The 24,256-nt window shown below is 34.9% G+C and overlaps 1 protein-coding gene across 5 annotated transcripts in view; it reads left to right on the top strand.

Annotated features, from left to right (window-relative positions):
• The window catches only part of LOC131436301 (WD repeat and FYVE domain-containing protein 3), a 1,204,110-nt gene that overhangs the window by 272,324 nt on the left and 907,530 nt on the right, over nt 1-24,256 (top strand). For all 5 annotated transcript variants that reach the window (XM_058604951.1, XM_058604953.1, XM_058604954.1 and 2 more), the window contains exons 4-9: nt 11,153-11,345; nt 11,411-11,597; nt 11,652-12,301; nt 19,491-19,640; nt 19,697-19,866; nt 19,919-20,092. In XM_058604951.1, the coding sequence (XP_058460934.1) occupies nt 11,153-11,345; nt 11,411-11,597; nt 11,652-12,301; nt 19,491-19,640; nt 19,697-19,866; nt 19,919-20,092 (1,524 nt within the window). The remainder of the gene's footprint in view (nt 1-11,152; nt 11,346-11,410; nt 11,598-11,651; nt 12,302-19,490; nt 19,641-19,696; nt 19,867-19,918; nt 20,093-24,256) is intronic.

Genomic DNA, 24,256 nt, shown 5'->3' with positions numbered 1-24,256 from the left:
ACAAAAATTGTTAGAACAAATGTTTCCACTTGATTTGCGCATTCTACTTTCCAGGCGTATCAGAACTGGCTAAAATTAAAGCAATTCTAAATATTTCTTTATCAACGTGATGTGGTCATCCTGAAAAGGACGGGGTTTTCAACGGATGGCCAGCTGCAGATGGCGAGGGATGATTTTCGTTGTCATGGGCAGCGTTACCGGTCAATTCCAACACTTCGGCAACCAAGTACTCCATCACTGCCGCCAGATAGACCGATGCACCAGCACTGACACGCTCGGCGTAGTTCCCCTTCCGAGGCAAACGATGGATTCTGCCGCCAACTGGGCACTTCAGACCAGCACGGTTTGAGCGGGACTTTGCCTTGCCCTTAACTGTTCCTCCACAATATGCTGTTAACAGCTCGACGACCCATTCAGTATTACCCGCTGCCGCTCTGCTAACTCTCTCTTTTATATCGTTTCACTGTTTCTCGTTCTGCATATAGGAAAGGAATTCTAACAAAGGGGACGTCCGTCCACCGCAACCACTAGCACGTATAAAAGGAAATGTGATGTGAGAAATAGCGTCAATGTGTGAACTGTGATGGCGACCATCCATCTACTAGCAAATCGTGTCCCAAACGTGCTGAGTTCACAAAAATTCGACAACAGGCGTCCCGCAAACAATCAACGCGCAAGAATGTTCCACAGAAGGATGAAGTTAATTTCCCACGGCTCCCACCGAAGAGGGATATTCCGAATTTGCCGCCACTTCCTCGCAGCAATCCAAAAGCTTCAGCCGCTGGATCACAAAAAGAATCTTCCTCAAAAATCCCTCCTGGATGGGGCAATAATCAACCACAAGCAAAGGATGACTCTGGTGATTTATTTTCTGCTGAACAACTGATCGTCATTTTTGAAACAATGACAACAAAACTACGAAACTGCAGAACGCGGTTAGATCAAATCAACGCCTTAGGCAAATTCATTATCGAATATGCAATATAATGAGTTGGTTATAGTAAATTGGAATGCTTGCTCACTCAGGAGCAAAACTGCTGAATTGTCCGACTTTCTTCAAGAGAAGAATGCCGATATTGCTATTTTAACTGAAACTCATCTTAAACCTGAAATTTCTATTTTTATTTCCAATTACAGGATTCACAGGCTCGACAGGGCAACTACCCGAGGAGGGGGAGTTGCCATTGCCTTCAAACGATCCATTCAGCACAGGCTTCTGTCAGCCTTTAAATTGCAACTCATAGAAGCCATCGGAATTGAGATTACAACGACGATGGGACCCATCATCATCATTGCAGCATACTGCCCCAAACAAACCAATCTTCGAAATGGTACGTGTGCATCATTGAAGCGAGATCTGGCTATGCTCACTCGACGACAGAACAAATTCATCATTGCTGGGGACCCTAACGCACGGCATGAGCTGTGGGGAAACAGAAGACAGAATCGAAACGGATTCGTACTTGCCGAAGATTACGAAGCTGGACAATACAACATCTTCGCTCCGGATCAACCAACGCGACTTTCCAGATCGGGAATTCATTCCATTTTGGATATATTCATCAGCAACATCGCCATAGACAGCTCTCCGGTTGTCTTCAACGAGCTCTCTTCTGACCACTTTCCAGTAATATTGACGTTGGGATCTTCACCAGAAACAGTGCCTATTCGACCTCGGAGGAACTATTATCGCACCGACTGGGTCCAATTTCAACAAATCGCCGACCAACTTATTAATATCGATTTGCCACTTGATTCCCCGATTTCCCCGATGGAAATCGATGCAGCCCTATCTTCCTTCCAGCATTCAATCACAGTCGCTCGTGATAGGACAGTTCCAGTACAACATATGCCGAGTTCCTCTCTTCAAATTGACATTGTCACCAAGAAACTCATCCGACTTCGGAACATCTACCGGAGGCAGTATCAACGAACTGGCATTCTAGATAGGAAGACTACTTATAACAACTTAACTAGGATAATCCAGGAAAGGATATCTGAGCTTCGCAACAGGAACTTCCAGCAAAAGCTTCGAGAAATTCTCCCACATTCAAAGCCCTTCTGGTCCTTAACGAAGGTGCTTAAGAAAAAACCGAAGCTTATTCCTCCTCTGATGTCACCCCAGGACGCAGCTGAAGAAATACCTTTTATCACACCAGTAGAGAAAGCAAATGCGCTAGGCCAGCAGTTTGTGTGTTCTCACAATTTAGGACTTAACATTGTTAGTCCATATGAAAGAGCCGTTGCTGATAGCGTAGCTGAGGTTGACCAATCAGACAGCTTGGTTCCTGAGGAAAGTAGAGTCACTGCGAATGAGCTGATGGCTTTTGTGAAAAAATCCAAAAATATGAAGGCCCCCGGTTTCGACAACACATTCAACATTGAGCTGAAACATTTGAGTATTCGCTCATTTGTCTTCTTAGCTAAAATTTTTAACAGGTGCTGGGAGCTTGGTTACTTCCCTTCAATGTGGAAGTTAGCTAAAGTTATCCCAGTTTTGAAACCGGGGAAAGATCCTTCCTTTTCCAAGAGCTATCGGCCCATCATCTTACTCTCTGCCCTATCCAAGCTGTTTGAAAAGTCAATACAAAGGCGAATTCTTGCTTTCGCAGATGAACAGGATATATTTCTGAAAGAACAGTTTGGGTTCCGGAAAGGAAGATCTACCATCCACCAACTCACAAGGGTTAACAACGTCATCCAGCAAAACAAATCAGTGTCCAAAACGACTGCCATGGCAATATTGGATATTGAAAAGGCATTCGATAATGTGTGGCACGATGGCCTGGTATTTAAACTGCATAGGTATAATTTTCCCATGTATCTTATTAAAATTATCAAAAATTATCTTGCAGATAGAGCATTCCAGGTTTCTCTGAATAATGCACTTTCAGAAAGATTTACTATTCCTGCTGGTGTACCCCAGGGAAGTATCCTAGGTCCCATTCTATACAACATTTTCACATCAGACATCCCACCTCTTCCAGGTGGTGGTGTTCTGTCACAATTTGCTGATGATACTGCCATTCTTTACAAAGGTCGTGTCATTAATGCTCTGAAGAATAAACTACAGACAGGTCTGGACGCTTTAACTGAATATTTTACAAGCTGGAAAATTGTGATGAATGCAGCAAAAACTCAGGTCATCTTGTTTCCACATTCAAGATCTCCAAAACTTGTTCCATCAGACGAATGCAGAATACGATTCGGTGATGAGGTCATTCAATGGTCCGATGAAGTTATCTATCTAGAACTCACCTTTGACAGACATCTGATATTCAGGTCACATGTTGACAAAATCGTTCAAAAATGCAGCATACTCATCAGGTCTCTGTATCCGCTGATTTGTAGAACATCTAAACTATGCCTGAAGAATCAGATGGCTGTCTATAAACAAATCATCTACCCCGCAATTGAATACGCAGTCCCTGTTTGGCGGGGTTGTGCACGAACACACAAACTTAGGCTTCAACGCATTCAAAGTAAGATCTTAAAGATGATTCTAAATCTACCCCCTTGGACAAGGACTAGTGAAGTACATGAGATGGCCTCACTGGATATACTAGAACAAAAATTCGAACAATACTGCACGAAATTTGAAGAGAGGTGCTCAATCTCTGAAATACAAATAATTCAAAATTTGTGCGTATTAGGTTAGGGATAGTTATAAGTAGGTAGACATTTTATAAATAATTAAAATAAATATTATGATTAAACATTAGTATGTAAAACAAGAGTAACTAAAACACCTAATATTAATAACGAATCGTATGAACAACAAAGATGAAAGGCCAAAGGGTCAAAACACTTGTACTGTAAAATGTTGATGTAATATACAAAAATAAGACTAATAAACAGATATTTATGCAATGAAAAAAAAATGAGAAATAGCGTCATTTAAGTTAAAGCAGCTACTCTGAACGTACGAGACACCGTCAGCACGATGGCACCGAAAAGATGGCAGATTCGTACCGTCACTAACTCATTCAAGTACGAACGGCAATGCGAAAGCGAATGTTGAACACATCTTTATACTAGTATGGGGTCGTGTGAAAATATGCCTTCCGAAACAGGGTTGCCATATATACAGATTAATCTGTATTATCATTATTATTATTATTATTATTATTATTATTATTATTATCATTATTATTATTATTATTAGAATCACTCTTGCATACCGAAGATCGTAGATACATTTCAGACCAGGCCATTGCAATTTTCTGGTACTGAAATTTCGAGAAGAATCAGATATCTTCAATAAAAATAAACTACAAATTTGTCGTACCTAGCTTCCTATATTAGCAAATTAAAAAGGAATTGTTTCAAGTTTGGAATATATAGTTGTAGAATAGTAGCTGTTTAATGTAACTAATCTGTACTTTAATGTAGGTGTATCTCTTCAAATTCTATTAGTGAAAAAGAGGAAAGCTTGCACAATTCATACAATCAATCAACTAACTGATATTCGGAAAAGTGATGGGAGCGTGTCAGTTTTTTCGTATTCACGACATCCAGTTATGTCTCTGACATTACTCACCCGCCTTTTTTTTCATTCTTTTCGTTTTATTGGATTGCCGAATAATCAGTGAACGTTTCACTGAACAAACAGTAAATCTTATGCTGACGATTTCGGCAATATTTGACGTTTGTCAAATTTGAGGGTGCCGAGACGCTCAGTAATTTTATTTTTGCCGAGATGATTGCTGATTACTCGGCTGTGCGAATCTCGGCATATTTTTACCGAAACTCAGCTATAAAATTTAAGTGTGTTCTGCGTGGTTAAAACCTCAAACGCTCAGGTAGCAACTCTCATTCGCTTTCCGGTCTTCAAGCCAGAGGACGCAATCAATCAGCAGCGACGGAAAGTGCACCTTCTGCGTGATTAAAACCGGTAGATGGCGGTAAGAAAACGTCACGAACTTATGTATACATACATACAATAGGGGACTTCAATGCTAAGCATGTCCAGGGGGAATTGTAGGCAAAATAACAGTAATGGTAAAATACTTCATAATCAACTCTCAGCTGATTACTTCACAGTTCTTTATCCCAGTAATTCGACTTGTTTCTCTTCCGTGAAAAGCCCGTCTACAATTGATCTGGTTCTAACGGATCAAGTCACATTTGTAGTGAACCGATTACACATGCTGACTTTGACTCAGATCATCTTCCTGTAACATTCAGACTTTCCAACGAAGCTTTAATTAATCCAATTAGTTCTATATTCAACTATCATAGAGCTAATTGGTTGGATTACAGATCTCACATTGAAAATCATGTGGATCATGAAACTATTTTAGAAAATTCTGCGGACATCGACACAGCAATTGATAATTTGAATCACTACATTATCGAAGCTAGAAATCTTTCAGTTCCCAAAGCTCAAACTAAATTAAATTCTTCTATCATCGATGACAATCTTCAACTGCTCATTCGGTTGAAGAATGTTCGTCGACGACAATATCACCGTTCTCGTGATCCTGCTATGAAAAACATAGTTAAGGATTTACAAAAAGAAATTAAACATAGATTTACTCTTTTGCGAAATGAAAATTTCGCTAAAGAAGTTGAACAAATTAAACCATATTCTAAACCTTTCTGGAAACTTTCTAAGGTTCTTAAGAAACCTCAGAAACCAATTCCTGCTTTCAAGGAAGGAAATCAAATACTTCTTACGAATGGCGAAAAAGCTTAAAAACTTGCTCAGCAGTTCGAGAGTGTCCACAATTTCAATTTGAACGTTGTGAGGCCTATTGAAAATGAAGTCTCACTGAAATATGAGCATATTTCAACCCAAGTGTTATCACAAGATGACATTATTGAGACGAATTTTGATGAAATTAAATCAATTACTAGGGAACTTAAAAACATGAAGGCTCCTGGTAATGATGGAATTTTTAATATTCTCATTAAAAATCTTCCCGATGTTGCCTTGAGACTCCTGGTTAAAATTTTCAACAAGTGTTTTTCATTAGCTTACTTTCCAAAAAGATGGAAAAACGCTAAAGTAATTCCTATCCTCAAACCTGATAAAAACCCAGCAGAAACATCAGGTTATCGACCAATTAGCTTACTTTCTTCTATGAGAAAACTTTTTGAAAAAATTATCATGTTGAGAATGATGTCTCATATAAATGAGAATTCAATTTTTTTACCAGAGCAGTTTGGATTTCGTCATGAACATTCAACTACTCATCATTTTGTAAGAGTCACGAACATGATAAAAGAAAATAAATCTTGTAAGAGTCACGAACATGATAAAAGCAAATAAAGTCTGTTAGCCACAGGTAGAAATCTAAGAGTGATCTGAAGTCGCCTACAAAGAAGTTTAAATATTTTCAGTGATTATCTGTCAAAATGGAAAATTAAACCAAATGCAGCAAAATCGCAATTTATTATCTTTCCTCATAAGCCAAGAGCTTCTTTTCTTAAACCAAACAATAATCACATTCTTGAATTGAATGGCTTGGAATTGACATGGTCTGATCAAGCTAAATACATAGGTTTAACGTATGACAAAAAACTCACTTTCAAGGATCACATCGAAGGAATCCAGGCAAAGTGTCATCAATATATTAAATGTTTATATCCTCTTATAAACAGAAATTCTAAGCTCTGTCTAAAAAACAAATTGTTAATTTATAAACAAATTTTTAGACCAGCAATGCTTTATGCAGTACCAATTTGGTCAAGTTGTTGTTCCACCAGGAAGAAAACGCTTCAAAGGATTCAGAATAAAATTCTGAAAATGATTTTGAAGCATCTTCCCTGGTTTAGTACAAATGAGTTACACAGACTCACAAATATAGAACCATTAGATGTAATGTCACATAATATTATAAGCAAATTCCAACAAAAATCGATGCAATCTTCAATTGAATCGATTCACTCTCTGTATTAGTTAGTAAGTTAGTATATAAGTTCCTTTTCATATTACACAATACAAGTAGGTTTAGAATTTTCCCTACACAAATATCTCAGAATTGCGGAATATATAGGAATATGTATAATAGGGCTGAAAAGTCACCACTTGTGGCTGAACACCCAATTTAAATCTTAATAATTTAATTTTAACTCATATTCCAATAAATAGTTATTTAAAAAAAATTATGTATACAGCTATTATTTGTACGTTTACTTCTTACCCACGACATGAAAAGTAGAATAATAATTTCTCCTGGAATAAAATTCACAGAATCGTGAAAACACGTGATATCTTAATTTGACGTATGTGATAAGCATCTATTATTGTTACAAAATTAAACGGTTTCATCTGTCTAGTTTTCATTCTCGAGGTCGTTCGAATCCTGTGAAATTAGAGGAGCAATTTTAATCGAGCAAAAAAGGAAATGAATCGAAATTGTATTGTACATCCGAAATAATGAGATTCTCTTTAATTATAGAAAACAATGTCAGATCAATTGCATTTTTACATTATATATTTCAAGTTTGAACTTTTGCAATTGAACTTGGAGTTGGATACCACATGTGGCACAACAAATGTTTACACTTCTTATGTAATATAATATATGGAAAAATGAACCTTCGAAACGTTGCACAGTGGTTCGAATCAATAAAAACGTGGACATAAATCAGTAGCTGCCAAACGGTTCTTTTAATGTATATACTTGCTTTTAAGAATTTTTTTACAAATATATACCACGTAATTTGATTCTATCCCAAATTGTTCATGGCCTACTTTGACAAAAAATATAACCATAACTTTTTTTTTCTGAAGAGATAGAATTTTTTTGTCTTCTACAAAGTTTTGAAACTATTGAAAATAATTTACTTTGTCAAATATACCAAAAGTCTACGTTGCACCGTTTCGGATATACAAAGCGTTTTTATGGTAACCCCCTTAAAATCAGTTTTTTATTCATAACTTGTTTCGAGTTTGGAATAATTGAAGAAAATAAAAAATCCCATATTTTTGTTGAAGGTAGTGCATAGGTTTGCTGTTTCCTGGCAAAGTTATACGACATTTTACCTTTTTTTAACCTATGATAAAACCTCACACCAAAGCGAAATATGCAACTTTATGCAGCCTATTTTTACAAAATTTATAGGAAAAGATATGCCAAAAAATATAGAAAAAAAAATCTAAGTGGAACTCGATAGAACTTTTTTTAGGCCTTTTCAAAGTTAGTTTCAGTTATTGAATTATGACAACCCCCTTAAAACTAGTTTTCTAATCATAACTAGTTAACATAACATATAAGTTATTTTTGTATACATACCTTATGATAAAAAAAGAACCAGAATTTTCATTTCAAAATTCCCGCGCTTGTCCAATCGGTAAACTTTTATTCTCTCAACGTTGGCAACACTTTTATACACATTCTGTCAAATTTTGACGCATATCGTACGATTAGTTTTTGTTTGGCGTCTATACAAAGAAGTTGAAAAATTTTCGTGCGGCGATTTTTATAATGGATGAAAATTTAGAACAACGTGCGTGCGTGCGTCACGTCTTCTATTTCTGTAACTCACATTTGCAGTGAGCGTAGAGATGGGAAATTCGCTCCTGAGCTATTCCAGTAAATCGAATCTTTAAAGTGATCTGATGGCTCATAGCTCTTTTTAAAAGAACCGCAGCTCACCAGTTCACCGCACTGGAAGCAGGGCTGCCAGGTTCACAGATTAAACTGTGTTTCACAGATTTTCGACCTTTTGCACAGATGTAAAAAATGGCACAGATTTTCACAGATTTCTGAAAATGGTCACAGATTTACACAGATTCTGAAATCGATCACAGATTTTTGAAATTGATCACAGTTCAGCACCAAAAATTACAGAGCGGTAGGTAATAGTGAGACTTTTTTTTGCTTACTAAAATGATTCCGATCAGCTATTATGGAAACGGGGAAACGTGCACAGATTTTGCACAGACAGTTGTTTGGCTTGATCACAGATTTTTGAAAAAATGACATGGCATCCCTGCTGGTAAGGTGGAAACAATCTACAAGCTGAACGGATCTTCGGCTCTTGAAGAGCGGGTTATAAATAAGAAGAAATGTGTGCATGAGTTTTTGTTTGTTCTTCCAAATGGGCATATATCCTTCTTTAACAGATTGAATGAACCATCCGACTTCCGGATCCGAAAATATAGGATAAAGTGTGTTGAAAATTTGATTCGATCACTGAAAAGGGCGAAAACCCGTTAAAAGTTTTCTAAATCGGCCTCGAGTCTTCTCCACTTGATAGTTTTTATCAATAGACGGTCAAACAAACCGATTTCGGTTATTCCACCACAGTATTATATATGATAAAGCTTGCTTCATTTAGAATTGGAACAAAGGCAATTGCCTGTATATCAGTTATTTATTATTGTATTCAAGATCTTTTTTTATACAAATGTAGCGTTTTCTTCATACTTTTAAGAAAAAATACGGATAAAATTATTCGTCACGGTTTTGAAGGAATTCTCGAATTTTTCCTGTAACACGGCTCAGTAGGCGGCGCACATCTTCTTCGTCCATCGTTTTAGCTATCTTATTCCACCAGGTCGTCATCTGATTGATGTCTTTGACAACCTTTTCCTTTGCCTTGAGTCTCTTCTTCATGATTGCCCAGTATTTCTCAATAGGGCGGAACTGGGGGCAGTTGAGTGGGTTAAGGTTTTTCGGAACAAACTGGACCACTTTCTCTGCATACCATTCTTAAACGGCTTTGCTGTAATGACAGCTTGCCAAATCTGGCCAAAACATTACAGGATGGTCGTGGGATCGAATGAACGGCAAAATTCGTTTTTGGAGAAACTCTTTTTGGTATAGTTCCGATGTCATTGTCTTATTTGTAACGAAAACTTTCGTTTTTTTGCCGCAGCTGCAAATGCCCGGCCAAATCATAAATTTTCTTGCAAATTTGTCGCCAAAAACAAATTTAAATTTGGCTGGAACATCCCCCCGAGCCGTTGCCAAATAAAATTTTTGACCTGGGATTTGACCGAAGTCAGCCTTGACACAGGTTTCATCGTCCATCAGAAGACACCCGTTGAACTTGGTCAGCACCTGGTCATATAGTTTCCGAGCACGAATTTTGACCACACTATTTTGTTTCATGGTTCGATTTGGCTGTTTGCTAGCTCGATAAGACTTGATTCCTTCCCGGAGTCGAGTTCTCCTCACGGTACTATGGGCAGCACCGAATTTTCTGGCCAAATCACGGTCCGACAGATTAGGATTCCTCTTAATCGTCTTCAAAATCTTACCACGCAATTTCCGGTCGTCAGTTCGACTCCGACGATCGGCTTGAGGCTTCCGAATCGTCGTCAATGTTTTCTTATACCGTTTGATAACGCGCCATACGGTATTTCTGGGCAATTTCAGCTGTGTAGCTAGCCTAGATGCAGACCACAATGGATTTTCCAAATAACTGTGCACAATTTTTTTTCCTTCTTTCGGCTTCCATGTTGATTGTTTACAAAGTACAGTCGATTTTCGGAATGTCAAAAATCATACGTGAAGCTGACAAAATTCCTGACACGTGGGCGCCAAGAGCTTCCAAATCCGTCCACCAGGAGTGCCACAATATGAGCAAAAGTTTGTTCCAATTCTAAATGAAGCAAGCTTTAGTATGATTGATATGAGAAAGGCATCATTACACCACTAGGTGGATTAAAACAGGTTTTTTAATAAGTGTTGAATTTTTGATAATTTTTCGGATTCTAATTATTTAATACTAATTTGGAAAAGGCCTAAGAAATAGCACCGAGTTCCACTTAGATTTTTTCTAATATTGGTAATTGTCGAAAAGTAAACAAAATAAAAATCACAACAATTTGCTTAAGTTGGGCGTGCAAGGATGAGCTTGTTTATGCGAGTTTACGCACACTTTGTAGAGGTAGATTCTACGTAGATAAACCTAAAAAAAATATTTCTCAAAAAATAACTTTTTCGCACTATTTATATGTTCAGCAAAAATACTTCAAATGTTTTTTTCTTCAAAATGAGATAGAAAAAAAATTTTTTTTGCGAAAAAAAAATATTTTTACTCGAAATTGGTACTACCCCTTAACAAAAATTAAGGTGCCACTTTCAAAAGAAGCATAATATAATCTTGTAAAACTCCTTCGAAGACACGTTAGCTCTTAAAAATCAGTGAAAGTCGGTTTATCTTTTAATACTATCTATATTCACCTTTTCAGGTACTGGTGCGTCTATGTGCTCACCCTTATCCAGCCGATGAATTGGCAAGAATGGATGACCTGTCGTTATTATTTTCTGCAATCACTTCCCAATGTCCGTCTTATAATATTGTATGGAGAAAATCTGCTGCGGAAATTTTAATGACCCTTTCTCGTCACGGTTTGACAAATGATGTCATAACATATTTACACAGTATGTATTATTCAAAATTTTGTATTAGTTACTTAATGATGCATCGAATTAAATATTGTTCACAGATAAAGGATGCGTATCGTTGTGCATAGATAACATGCAAAGATCTTCACATTTGCAACCGTTAGACGTTGTGGAAATGGTAGTATCGGTTTTCTGTTTTCTCAAGGATTCAAGTGAGGTTTCTCAAGTGCTGCTAGATGATTTCAAATTCTGCCAAGGATATCTTTTCTTAATCGATTTCATAATCAAGTAAATTAATATATTACCTATTTACAGCTTACAACATTTTTTTGTCATTCACAGATTAGATCAGGAGGATAAGAAAACGGTAGATACAGAAGCTGCTATTAGAAACCTAGTTTTAATGACAACATCTCTGTGCACATGTGGCTATAATGAGTTGAAAGTATCGACCAACAACATTTCGTTATTCAAAATGGAAGGCTTCAAAATACCTCAAATATCGTCTCGTGGTTCATGTGTTCGAAACTTACATGCTTTCCAAGTGTTACAAACAGTTTTCCTTAAGTCAAATAATACTTCTCTCTGTTGCATAGTTTTGGAAGCTATTTCAAGCATATATCATTCTGATAACGCTAACTATTTTATACTGGAATCACAAAATACTTTGTGTCAGTTTTCAGAAGTAATTTATTTGAAAAGTGCACCTGTAAGGGAACGATTTTTCGGATTGTTAAAATTTGTCGTTTTCCAATTAAATTTTGTTCCTTGTAAAGAATTGATTTCGTTATCATTGTTATTGAAGTCGAATCTTTCGATGGAGTGTAACGTTACCTGCATGAATTTTTTCCTTGATTTGTTGAAACACAATATCATGTTTTCCGATGTATATCGAGAAGTAGGTGTGCTTGAGGTAATTGTCAACTGTTTGAAAAAGTACAAAACATTTTTAGAAATGGATTCTGTAGATGGGAACGCATATCAATCGGCAGGTAGGTACCAATATTTCAAAATACATGATTTCTTAAATATATATTTTTGCCTTTTTCATATAGAAAGGTTGTGGAAATCGACTTTTAAATCAAGCTCGGAGAGCCAAGTGTTATATGTCGGCCGACTCAGTCGTCGAGTACGCCAAATGTCTGTGTGAATGTAACGTATTTTTTGAAGTAACTTTTCTCGGAGATGGCTGGACCGGTTTTCTTAAACTTAGATTCAAATGAAAGATCTTGTAGTGGAATTATGGAAAAAAGTGAAAATCATGTTTTTACGTTTCGTCTTTGACTCATTAGTGCATCAGCAGATTATGTTGAACTGCTGATGCAAACCCCCCGGATCAACATAATCCGCTGAGCAGACGTAAAGTTAATGCATTTTGCAAAACAGTTGTTTGCGCCGAAGCGCTATGTCTAACTTGACGTGCCGAAAAACGAAACAAATTCGACGGCATACTGACCGCTAACACACTTCGCACAAACTGGCTACCCACGAGGTACCAAACCCCCAAGTGACTAAAATCTGTTTGCGGAAGTACAATTCTCATTTCAAATCGGACGAAAAGGAGAATGTCAAGTCTTGGTTGATGGATTGGAAAATACCGAACTTCTTATCGGATGTTTGTCCGATAAACTTCATAAATTTTATTCATATGTTTTAAATAAAGAGATGCCCCTTTGGTCAATTGTTTTCGTCAAAACATTTTATTGAGATTGAGTGCTCAATCGAAGTCGATGTGCGTGGGAAGTGCTTGTTGTAGAGTAGCCGTTTTTTAACCATACTTGACGAAAAATATTTGTAGTCGTTTTGCCCTGAAGATGAAGGTATAACCTTCGAAACGTTGGCCTTTAACGAAAAATAAATGTTTTGATGAGAAACTAATTGACCAAAAAGCCATCTCTTTATTTAAAACAACATTAATTGGTCGCACCCGCATCAAATTTATTCATATGATATAAAACCAGACAGACCCGTCAAGGCTGTCTCGAACGGCATTTCAAATGATCAAAGTACTGATGAAATTAAAAATGAACTAAATGAATTGCTTGATTTTGCCTCTTCCCAAGTAATACTTATGAAAAAAGAGCGGATGGTACTTCTAAACCACGCTCTGGAGTTTCCCATGAACTTTACCTAATACACTTCAATTGAAGTGATGTAAACAATTTGAAAACTTTAGAAAAAGTAAGTTTCATATCCCACATTAAAATTCATTGTCGTCGTTGTCAAGGCTTCGGTCATGGTGTTTGAATTGTGGTAAATCGCATTCGAAAGACGTCTGTCCAATGAATGAAACTACTGATAAATTTGTATGTTCTAATTGTGATGGAAATCATAAATCCAATTATTTGGAATGTCCAGTCAGGGAAAAAGGCGGGTGGGTAATGTCAGAGACATAACCGGATGTTCTTTTCCGAATATCAGTTAGTTGATTGATTGTACAAATTGTGCAAGCTTTCCCCTTTTCACTGATAAAGTTTGAAGCGATGTACCTACATTAAAGTACAGATTAGTTACAATAAACAGCTACTATCCTACAACTATATATTCCAAACTTGAAACTTTTTAAATTTGTTAATGCAGGCGGCTAGGTACGACAAATTTGTAGTTTGTTTTTATTGAAGCTATGAAGTTCGAAGATATCTGATTCTTCTCGAAATTTCAGTACGAGACAATTGCAATGGCCTGATCTGAAATGTATCGACGATCTTCGGTATGCAAGAGTAATTTTAATAATTAAAATGATAATAATAATAATAATAATAATAATAATAATAATAATAATAATAATAATAATAATAATAATAATAATAATAATAATAATAATAATAACAATAATAATAATAATAATAATAATAATAATAATAATAATAATAATAATAATAATTATAATAAAGATTACTCTGTATATATGGCAACCCTGTCTCTCATGGCATATTTTCACACGACCCTATATTAGTATAAAAATGTGTTCAACATCATCACTTCCACTTTCGCATTGTCGTTCGTAATTGAATGATGCAAATTATTTTATGTTTTTTTTAAATAATTATCTGTGGCACTAAAAAGTGCCTTGAATTGTCACAATCAACAAAATCTGCATTTAGATCGGAGATGGTTCTCGCGTGTGTCTTGTTTCGGCAACAGTTGCTCAGTAAATAGTAGGAAAGCGACAAAATTCAACTAGTTCTTTATGATGGTCTTTAGCACTGAAAAGTGCTTTGAGTTGTCTGAAGAGCACTGAAAAGTGCTTTGAATTGTCTGAAGAGCACTGAAAAGTGCTTTGAATGGGCCTTGTTGGACTTTTTGGCTGCCAATCTACCGGTTTTCGGTGTCAACGTGCTGACGGTGTCTCGTACGTTCAGAGTAGCTGCTTTAACTTAAATGACGCTATTTCTCACATCACATTTCATTTTATACCTGCTACTGGCAGCGGTGTACGGCCAGCTCCTTTGCCAAAATTCTTTTTCCTGTTCGCAGAATGGGAAACATTGAGACGACAGGTCCTCGATGTTGCTCTCGTGTGTGTGTCTTGTTTCGAGAATAGTTGCTCAGCAAATGGTAGGAAAAATGAAGCACTCAACTTTTATATGGATGATCTTGTATAGATGCAGACATCTCGCGTTCTGATTGGCTGGTGCTGTCATGGGTTAAATCAAACAAGTTTTTCAATAGGGTACTATTGAAAAACTTCAATGTTGTTGCAATACACTTTCAAATTGAAAATTTTCGATTCTATTGATAGTTAGATTATATAAATTCTTCCACAGATCACTGAGATATGAGCTTTCAAAATACGAGAAAGGCAAACGCGCCTTATGAATTATCCTCTCTGATACTCGTTTATACCAAACATTTCAGAAAAGTTTAACTTTGAACTATGTCACACAACTGAAAATTTTATCATAAAATTGTGATCATATTTCCGATGGCATGTAGAAATAATTATGTTGATTCATTAGATAAAACAGGAGATATTCACGATCAAAAACGTATCACTCTCTCAGAGAGTAAATTTTGAAAAGGCGCCCCATAGTAAAATAAGTCGTATTCACGACAAAAAATTTAAACGCTCGATCGCTTAGACAACAAATCAAATCAAAGACCTTAATTTTACAGTACATACCTGAAAATCAAAAAGGCGGGTGGGTAATGTAAGAGACATAACTGGATGTCGTGAATACGAAAAAAACTGACACGCTCCCATCACTTTTCCGAATATCAGTTAGTTGATTGATTGTATGAATTGTGCAAGCTTTCTCCATTTTCACTAATAGAGTTTGAAGCGATGCACCTTCATTAAAGTACAGATTAGTTACATTAAACAGTTACTATTCTACAGCTATATATTCCAAACTTGAAACAATTCCTTTTTAATTTGCTGTAGTTTATTGTTATTGAAGCTATGAAGTTCGAAGATATCAGAATCGGATTCTTCCCGAAATTTCAGTACGAGACAATTGCAATAGCCTGGTGTGAAATGTATTGACGATTTTCGGTATACAAGAGTAATTTTAATAATAATAATAATACAGATTATTGTAAGGTATATATATATATATATATATATATATATATATATATATATATATATATATATATATATATATATATATATATATATATATATATATATATATATATATATATATATATATATATATATATATATATATATATATATATATATATATATATATATATATATATATATATATATATATATATACATTCTGTCAAATTCAAATTCTGCTGCATATCGAACGATTAGTTTTTGTTTGGCGTCTATACAAAGAAGTTGAAAAATTTTCGTGTGGCGATTTTTATAATGGATGAAAATTTAGAACAACGGCTCGCCTTCGAAGCGCCATTCGGTCGATTGTTGTACGGTTTCGACGTCATATTCATAGATCCACACCTCATCACCAGTTACGTTTATATGAGACATCAATCTCAACAAGATAATTATTTCAAAAAGTTTAGTGATAGAAGAAAGTAAGCTGTTTCTGCTGGGTTTTTATCAGGTTTGAGGATAGGAATTACTTTAACGTTTTTCCATCTTTTTGGGAAGTAAGTTAATGAAAAACACTTGTTGAAAATTTTAACCAGGAGTCTTAAGGCAACATCGGGAAGATGGTAATAGTAATTTCTTCTGTAACATTCTTGTCTTTATTCTTCTACAACAGTAGCATTTTTTGGATTATGAATATTCGAACAGCAGTCGGAGAAATAAATAGAAACCGAGCGTTTGACAACGATTTTTTATACCACAAAAAAAGCTAAAAGTTTAATTAATTCATTGATAATTGTTAATGATTTTTTGTCTGTAGTTTACCTTGGTTTATATTTTCTCTTGTGCATTGATTAGTTTTCAAATAAAACAAACCGTTGTCAGGTTCGGTTTCTATGCGTACACGTGGAAACATGAGTTCCGCATTGTCAACATCAACATAAACGATACGATCAAACCTGCACTCAGACGCTGCATTTTTCATCGTAACTAATGTCATCGTAACTATGTAATGTCTAACAAGTAGAAGAATAAAGACATGTACCTATGAGTGCTTGAGAGTACTTGTGAGTGCCACTGACTTCGATTGGCGTAGCAAGAAAAGCTTCCCTTTGTGTGATTTCAGAGATAACTTGTTACACAAAAGCGCAATTAATGATTTATAAGTCAGTAGATATTTGCATCGGATACGAAATGCGCGGTCATACACTTTTCACGATGGAAATTATAAACGTTTGCGATGATTTAGCACTATCTATGGACGATTAATAATAGAGCGAAAGATAAGAACTTTTACTAACTTGGTATACACTGAACCACTTGCCTCGCTTACAGTCAAGCGTTTACTGAACTAAGTATGTGTCGGCGCATACATTTATAAATTCCTTTTTGTGTGAAAGTTTGTTCTGTCCAGAACGGTCGAGGATGACATCATTATAGCAAGAAGTGATTGGTTAGTGAAAACATAGGCCAGTTCAAACCGATTTTTCAATGAAACTATTAAAATACTTAAACCACGTTGTTTCATATGTTTAAGTTAAATGTTTCCAAATCGATTGGAAATTAAATTATAGAAATAGGGTAAGGGCTCCCTATTTCATCTCATTTGTAAGGACGTCGCCTTCAAACCTCGATCTAGCCACTAAAATCACTATAACTATTTCATATTACTGCTTCATTCGCCTTGCTCCACATTGAGATTTGATTCACATTCCTTGGAAATTAAAATAATGTTCATAAAACAGCAAAAAACACTTATGAAATGTTCACTACTCTGCTCCTAATTTCATCTCAATGGATTTTTATCCATCCATCCATCCATTGATCCTTTATTCATCCTATAAATTAGCAATGGCGACAGCAATCAAAACGAAATATTCCACTATCACACTCTCAGGTTCAAAATGTCAGAATTCTTCTTAAAAACGGCCTAATGCCAACTATGAGACAATATACGATATTTTTAGAACCAGTTTGAAATCATTTCAACGTTTAAAAATTTTTCAGTCGTTTCCGTTACCTTTCGCTTTAAATTTAAAATTTTACTGAAAAGTTAATTTGGTGAACTTTAAATAAAAACAAAACTGTGATTGTTACTATTTATTCATTAGCCCTTCTTAAAACAAAGTGTAGAGCCAGAGATGCCATTTATACAGATTTATATGTATTGTATAGATTTTTGCGTTCGCATACTGGTTTAAATCAAAGTACCGATTTTGTAAAAATTGCTAAATTCAATACAGATTTGTACAGGTTCATAGAAAGAAAGAAGTAAAAAATTAGACTTTGCTCTCTGAGTATCTATTAGTATTTGATTGCAGTGATTCTTTAAAAGTTATTAATCAACGGACAAATCACATCCTAAATTGAAAAGTGAGTTTATTTGAAATGAAAAAAAAAACGATAACCGAAGAAATTAAAACCATTTCTTTCAATAGGAAAGTGTGACAATAGCTTTTATAATCATTTTAAAACATTTCGCAGTTTGGTTCAGGTAGGTTTTAAAATATTATTCATGTTCAAAGTAATGAGGTGAAGGGATGAGATGGAAATAGGAGCTCAGATGAAATAGGGAGCCCTTACCCTACATCAATAAAAGACTGAGTTATGGAGTTATGGGTTCAAAATTATGGCAATAGAAGGATACGCGGTTAGTTGTGCATTTTTTTAATTGACACCCAACCCCGTGTAGTAAAGAGTGGGTTATGTTGTTGTGTTTAGTACAACTCGAGATATTCACGATTAATATCTACCCATTTTATCACAAGCTGAATTTAGAAAAGATGTCTCATATTAAAGTAAAACGAATTTACGTCAAAATAATAATTAAATTGGCACAGGAGAATTACAACAAAGAAACAAATTCTGCTATTTCAATATCAAACCTAGAATAAAATATTTATAGAAAACAAGTTTCTCAGATAGTTGTAATTTGAATATTCATATCAGAATAATACTATAAACATTTTTTCCATCAAATTCGGAAACCGATTATGAAAATGCTTTTTAATCGAAGATGAAACTATTAGATAAGTTGTAATTAATACAATTGAAATATTTCATCAATAACAGAATGAGATACAATAACTAATGTTGATATTAAATAGTTATTACACTATTTATTGATTCCTTGTAATGCTGTAATAAGAAATTTGGAAGTATTGCAATGACAGCTTAGAAATCATAACTTATATGATTTATATGATTGTAAAATTTGTAACTCTGGTCTCTGTTTGCTATTTCGATCTACCCGAGTAGCTTTGCACGGCTATTTTTTGCGGATTCTCAAATGAGGGGAAAATGTATAGTTTAAGGACTAATGCAGTTGTAAGAAAAATGTAAACTAACGAACAAAATTTTTAAATAAATCAGTTGTACTTCAGAACTCAAACCGAATGGCCAGCCCGTTTCATTCAACAAAAAAATCCGAAGGCACGGAAAATATTTATTTTCATTATGTTTGCGTACCAAGGTCAAATGCTGAGTTTGAAGAATTCGGCAGCAACATATACATTTATGAGAAACGATTCTTTACTGTCAGGTTGTTACTATAATATAAATTTTCACAACACTTTGTTTTCTTCATTAATTTTTGGATTGCCTTTCAAAGAATACGTAACTTTCATTCATCTTTGTAGAAAACCTCGAAAATTTATTTATTACATTGTTTTCAGATTGTAACCAAATAGGAGAATTGATACTTGAAGCCCTTATGATATTATTGAGTGGAAACAATAACAATGCTACGGTGTTTAGAGACAGCGGCGGGTCAAAGTGTATTCATGATATGGTACATCTCGAGAGATGCAGTGCATCAGTTTTAAGTATAGCTATTCCAAAGATTAAATATCCACTTTTTTAACAAAGCGTGTTATTATAGGAATTATCAAAGAAATGATTCTAAATACAGGCGGAGAAGATGATATGCTACGATTAATTGAATCTATGGCAGATGCTCCTCTACCGAAAATACAACTGAAAATTCAAATTCTAAAATCATTGGTTGTATGTCTACGTGATAGTCATCGAGCAAGAACCATATTTAGAAAAGTATAGTATGCAAAAAAGGTACTTTAAACCATACTAAGTAATTGTTTTCAAGGTCAATGGATTTAATGTTCTTATTAAAACATTAAAAGCTCTAGAAAATAAGTGGACTGATATCGCTGATCGATCCGAATCAAAACAGCAAATACTTATGCTTCACCTCATATGTCAAGTGCTGACGACGGCCATGCGTTTTGAACCAGCCAATGCAAAATATTTCCAGCAAGAGGCAAGTATACTAATATTTTTTTTTAAATGTACAGGAGCTCATAAGCTTAGTGTATTATATTACTATTTTAAGATTTTCTAATGTGTATATACTATGATTTGAGTTTATTTATTTATTTATTTGGGAGCAGGGAAAAACCTGGTAAAGATGAAATTTGGCAATCTCTCTCTCCAGCAGGCATAAACCTCCACATCATCTGTATCAACAGATTACAATGATCCAACAGATCCATTTATGCTTAACACGACAATTAAAACTAACAGTTCAAACTAAATTTATAACATTATAACTAGTCGACACAAAGCATAACAGGTCAGTAATAGTGCTCTTACTTAAAAGTGGAGTCATTTTGTTTTAATGATTATTTTCACCATTTAAATGAGATTTTTATTGCGTATAAAATTTTGCATTGTCTCAAGTATCTAAAAGCCCGGTTAAAAACTATTTTTATCCTAAATATTCGTTACGTTCAGTAATTGTTTGATCTAAAAAAATGGTTTAGCTCCGCTTTGCCCCCTACATGGGTACTTTATAAAATCTCACAATAATGCCGTTTTCATTAACAAATATTCATGAATAATTGAAAAACCAAAAGTCCACCAACAATTGATGGTTATTTAATTAAAATAGAACACCTATTTTGAAATAAATTGAGTAGAAAATTAACTTATGATTACAATGATTATGAAATAAATTAAATTCATTTCTTGCGCATCGAAACTGTATTAATATGATTTACCAGAGTTTGCATCCACTCGGGCAAAGTGAGGTTACATATCGCTGAGCGCTGTGCAATACTGTGTGCCCTGTGAAAACGTTAATCTTTCTGACTCGTAGCAAACACAATAATGCTCAGGAACGAAAAACTTGTAGTAGGTAATGTTAGAGACATAACCGCGAGATTATAGGACTGCTGTCGGGGCAGATTACTATAAAAATACACATTTATTTTGGTACATTGTTCTACTAATAAATTATCCGTTTCCAGTAAAATCTTATTAGATTTTAGTAAAAGTCTCATTCGATTTTAGTAAAATACTTTGTATTCGAACAGAACGAAGATTACCATTTCTACAGCTTTCAACGAAGTTGACAATTATTTCTACGAGTAAAATTTCGAACAAATCGGTTGTCTCTCGTTTGGCGAACGGCGCACAAAGTAAATCTGCCACATGTTTGTGTTCCCTTTCCTACATCGCTGACGTTCCGCACCGAGTAGTTGCATCCATGAATTTGGACGTCATATGGATTTGTGGCGACACTTTTTTTGATTTAAAATCGATTTTATAAAATCAAATTAATGTATATAACGAAATCTAAAAAACTCTTTGCTTGGTTCTATGTAGAAACAATAAATATGGTTTGGAACTAAATGACTTGACCGTAATTGCGGATTGTAACACATTTATGGCCCTTAGAACTGTCGATTTGAATATGTATTCTCTCCGTTGTGTTCTTACTTTGGTGAATTTTCCGCACCTGTTTGAAGCGAAAGCCGTACTGCGAACGAAGCGAACAGTGAACATGAGAGATAAAAAGTTCAAAAGAGCGGTTCTACCGGCTACAACAATGCCAACGTATAGAATTTAAAGTTTGACTACTTCATTTCGGATTATTATTTTCCATTTTGCGGGCCGATTATATGTATTTTTTCTTTTACTCGCACGTAGACGAGCAGCAACTGAATGATGTAACCGCGGGATTCATTTCAGGTTTTCAGAAGGTGGTATGCTGGCATTCGTTTGATGCAAATGTGCAACAGGGTCTATTTATAGATTCAATTAATTTTTATGTTTTGTGTTTAGGCCTATTTTTTCACTATTTAAAAAATGTTTTCGTAATAAACGTGGTATTAGCAACAACCTTACATATTTTTCCATTCGTTTCGTGAAAGAATTAAAGAAAATACTCAAACAGGGAAAATGTTTTTACCAAAAAAAATCTGAAATTCGTTACACTTTCGTGTTGTCAAATTTTGAAAATGCACCCAGGTGAGCATAGTGAAGAAAGACGTAGTCCTACGTCAAAACATTATACGTTATTGAAGCGCAAAAGAGAGCACTATGAAATACTACGACACTTTTTGCCTTTCTTATATAGATTTTTTGATGACTGGTACATTCAGGTAGCATTTTCTGAACCGAAGTTATGAGCAAAACTAGTTCGAAAACAGACTATCTTTGAACTGCTATATCTAAATTTAAGACAAAATCCGTTTCTTGCATTTGATAGAAAATACTTTCAAGCATGTTTATTGAAAAAATGGGGGAGGAGATATTTTTTAAAAAAATTTTAAATTGTGTTCAAACGTTAGGTTTTTTTCATTGAAAAATACTCTAATGGCATTTATTAGCTATATATGAAAATTTAAAAATTGAATGAAATTAAAAAAATATTGTCACTCACTTTTCTGATGATGTTGTGACCGACTTTCACAAACTTAGGTTCAAACGAAAGGTCTTACAGTCCCATAGACTGCTATTGAATTTTATCCCAATCCGACTTCCGGTTCCAAATGTCCGGTGTGCAAGTCTATTAGAAAATGCGCACTCAATTTTTTTGGAAGTTTCTTAAACGATTTTTATGAACTGAGACGCAAATAAAAGGTCTTGAAATTCTTTAAAAAGTCCTCGCAAAGTTGATTCAGATCCGACTTCCAGTTCCTTCATTACAGCGCGATAAGTGAAAAATTTTCATTTTCATGAGTATTTTTTCACGAATGATGTCGAATCGAAGTGCGAGTTCTAGTTAGTTAGTCGATATATAAATTTACTTTGGGGCTACTAGTCTCCCTCTTCCGTTTTCGAAAGCATCGGTAATAGTGACGAAAAGCTACAAAAACGGAACTCACTTCGATTTCTCAGAAACGGTTAAATCGATTTTTACAAATCATGATTCAAATTAAAGCTTTCATTGTCTTGAAAGATACTGTGCAATTTCATCCAGATCCGACTTCCGATTCCGAAATTAGATGGAGAGTAATGTCAAATCTTTCAAACTGTCATACAAAATGATGCAAATCCGGTACGCATTGGTATGTACTGATACGGAAGAAGAAAACCGCCTAGCACACAACGTGCTTTGTTCAATTTTATATAGCGTGCAGGGTTGTCACATTTAGATCTATATTAACTTGACATAACTGTTTACAAATTCAAAAGATTATGGTAATTTATAGAACAAGAAAGCTTTTGATTCTTTTCAAGTTTGAAAGAAAAAATCTTGACAGAATCTTCAAGCGAAGTTTCTGAAAATGTAAGTAATATGAGAAAGGCATCATTACCTCACTAGGTGGGTTAAAACAGGTTTTGCAATATGGATACCTTACGTTTAATTGAAAATTTCGAACGATTATAACGACGCACCTAAACAAAAGACTAGTGTCATAAATATTATACTTCTACAAGCAAATTAACGAAAATGCATGGTAAAGTTCGAGAGTCTTTCAAAACGAAATTCCATTTTTTCTGTAGCTGGCACCATAAACCGGAGGAGAAATCAACAAAACCCCGCTTTGCCCCCCTTTCCACTATATATGTTTGCAGTATTAATAATACTAACAGTGAACCATGTAAATTTAAAATAACATCGATTTTTTTTTTAAATTTTCTTATAGTACTTTGTGTAAATACTGTTGTATCCGATATTGTTCTAGTAGGGAAGTGATGTTTACTAACTATCGAATCTGTATTTATATTATCACTAGACGTTGAGTATGCACCTGTTTCTGACAGGTTTGTAGTGCCACATGGTCACTACAGTTTAGTTTAAATTTCTAATCGATAATGGTGGAGCCACAAATTCAACATTGGCCAAACTTTTCGTAAAACACTAAACTCTGTTATCGTGGAAAGTATTTTCGTCGTGAATACAACTTACTCTACTATGGGCGCGTTTTCAAAATTCACTCTGTACAAGAATTGGTAAAACTTAATAGTTATCTTTTGTTATATTATTGAGGTTACTTTTTGGTGCATGTCGTTTGATTGTTATGATGTGTGACATGAGATGGATTAGTTACAGATCGTTCGAATGTTGGGAATGTGGGAAAATGTTTCGTTAGTATTGTGCGACTCGGATGATCTTGGTTTTGATGAATTCCAATTCATTAAGTTAATATTATTATGCTACATCACCTTTCTTTTTGTTAAATGAAGTAACGTA

The sequence above is a fragment of the Malaya genurostris genome, chromosome 3 (genome assembly GCF_030247185.1).
Source record: "Malaya genurostris strain Urasoe2022 chromosome 3, Malgen_1.1, whole genome shotgun sequence".
Taxonomy (NCBI): domain Eukaryota; kingdom Metazoa; phylum Arthropoda; class Insecta; order Diptera; family Culicidae; genus Malaya; species Malaya genurostris.
The sequence above is the reverse complement of the archived record's forward strand: the minus strand, read 5'-3'. Positions and strand labels throughout refer to the sequence as shown.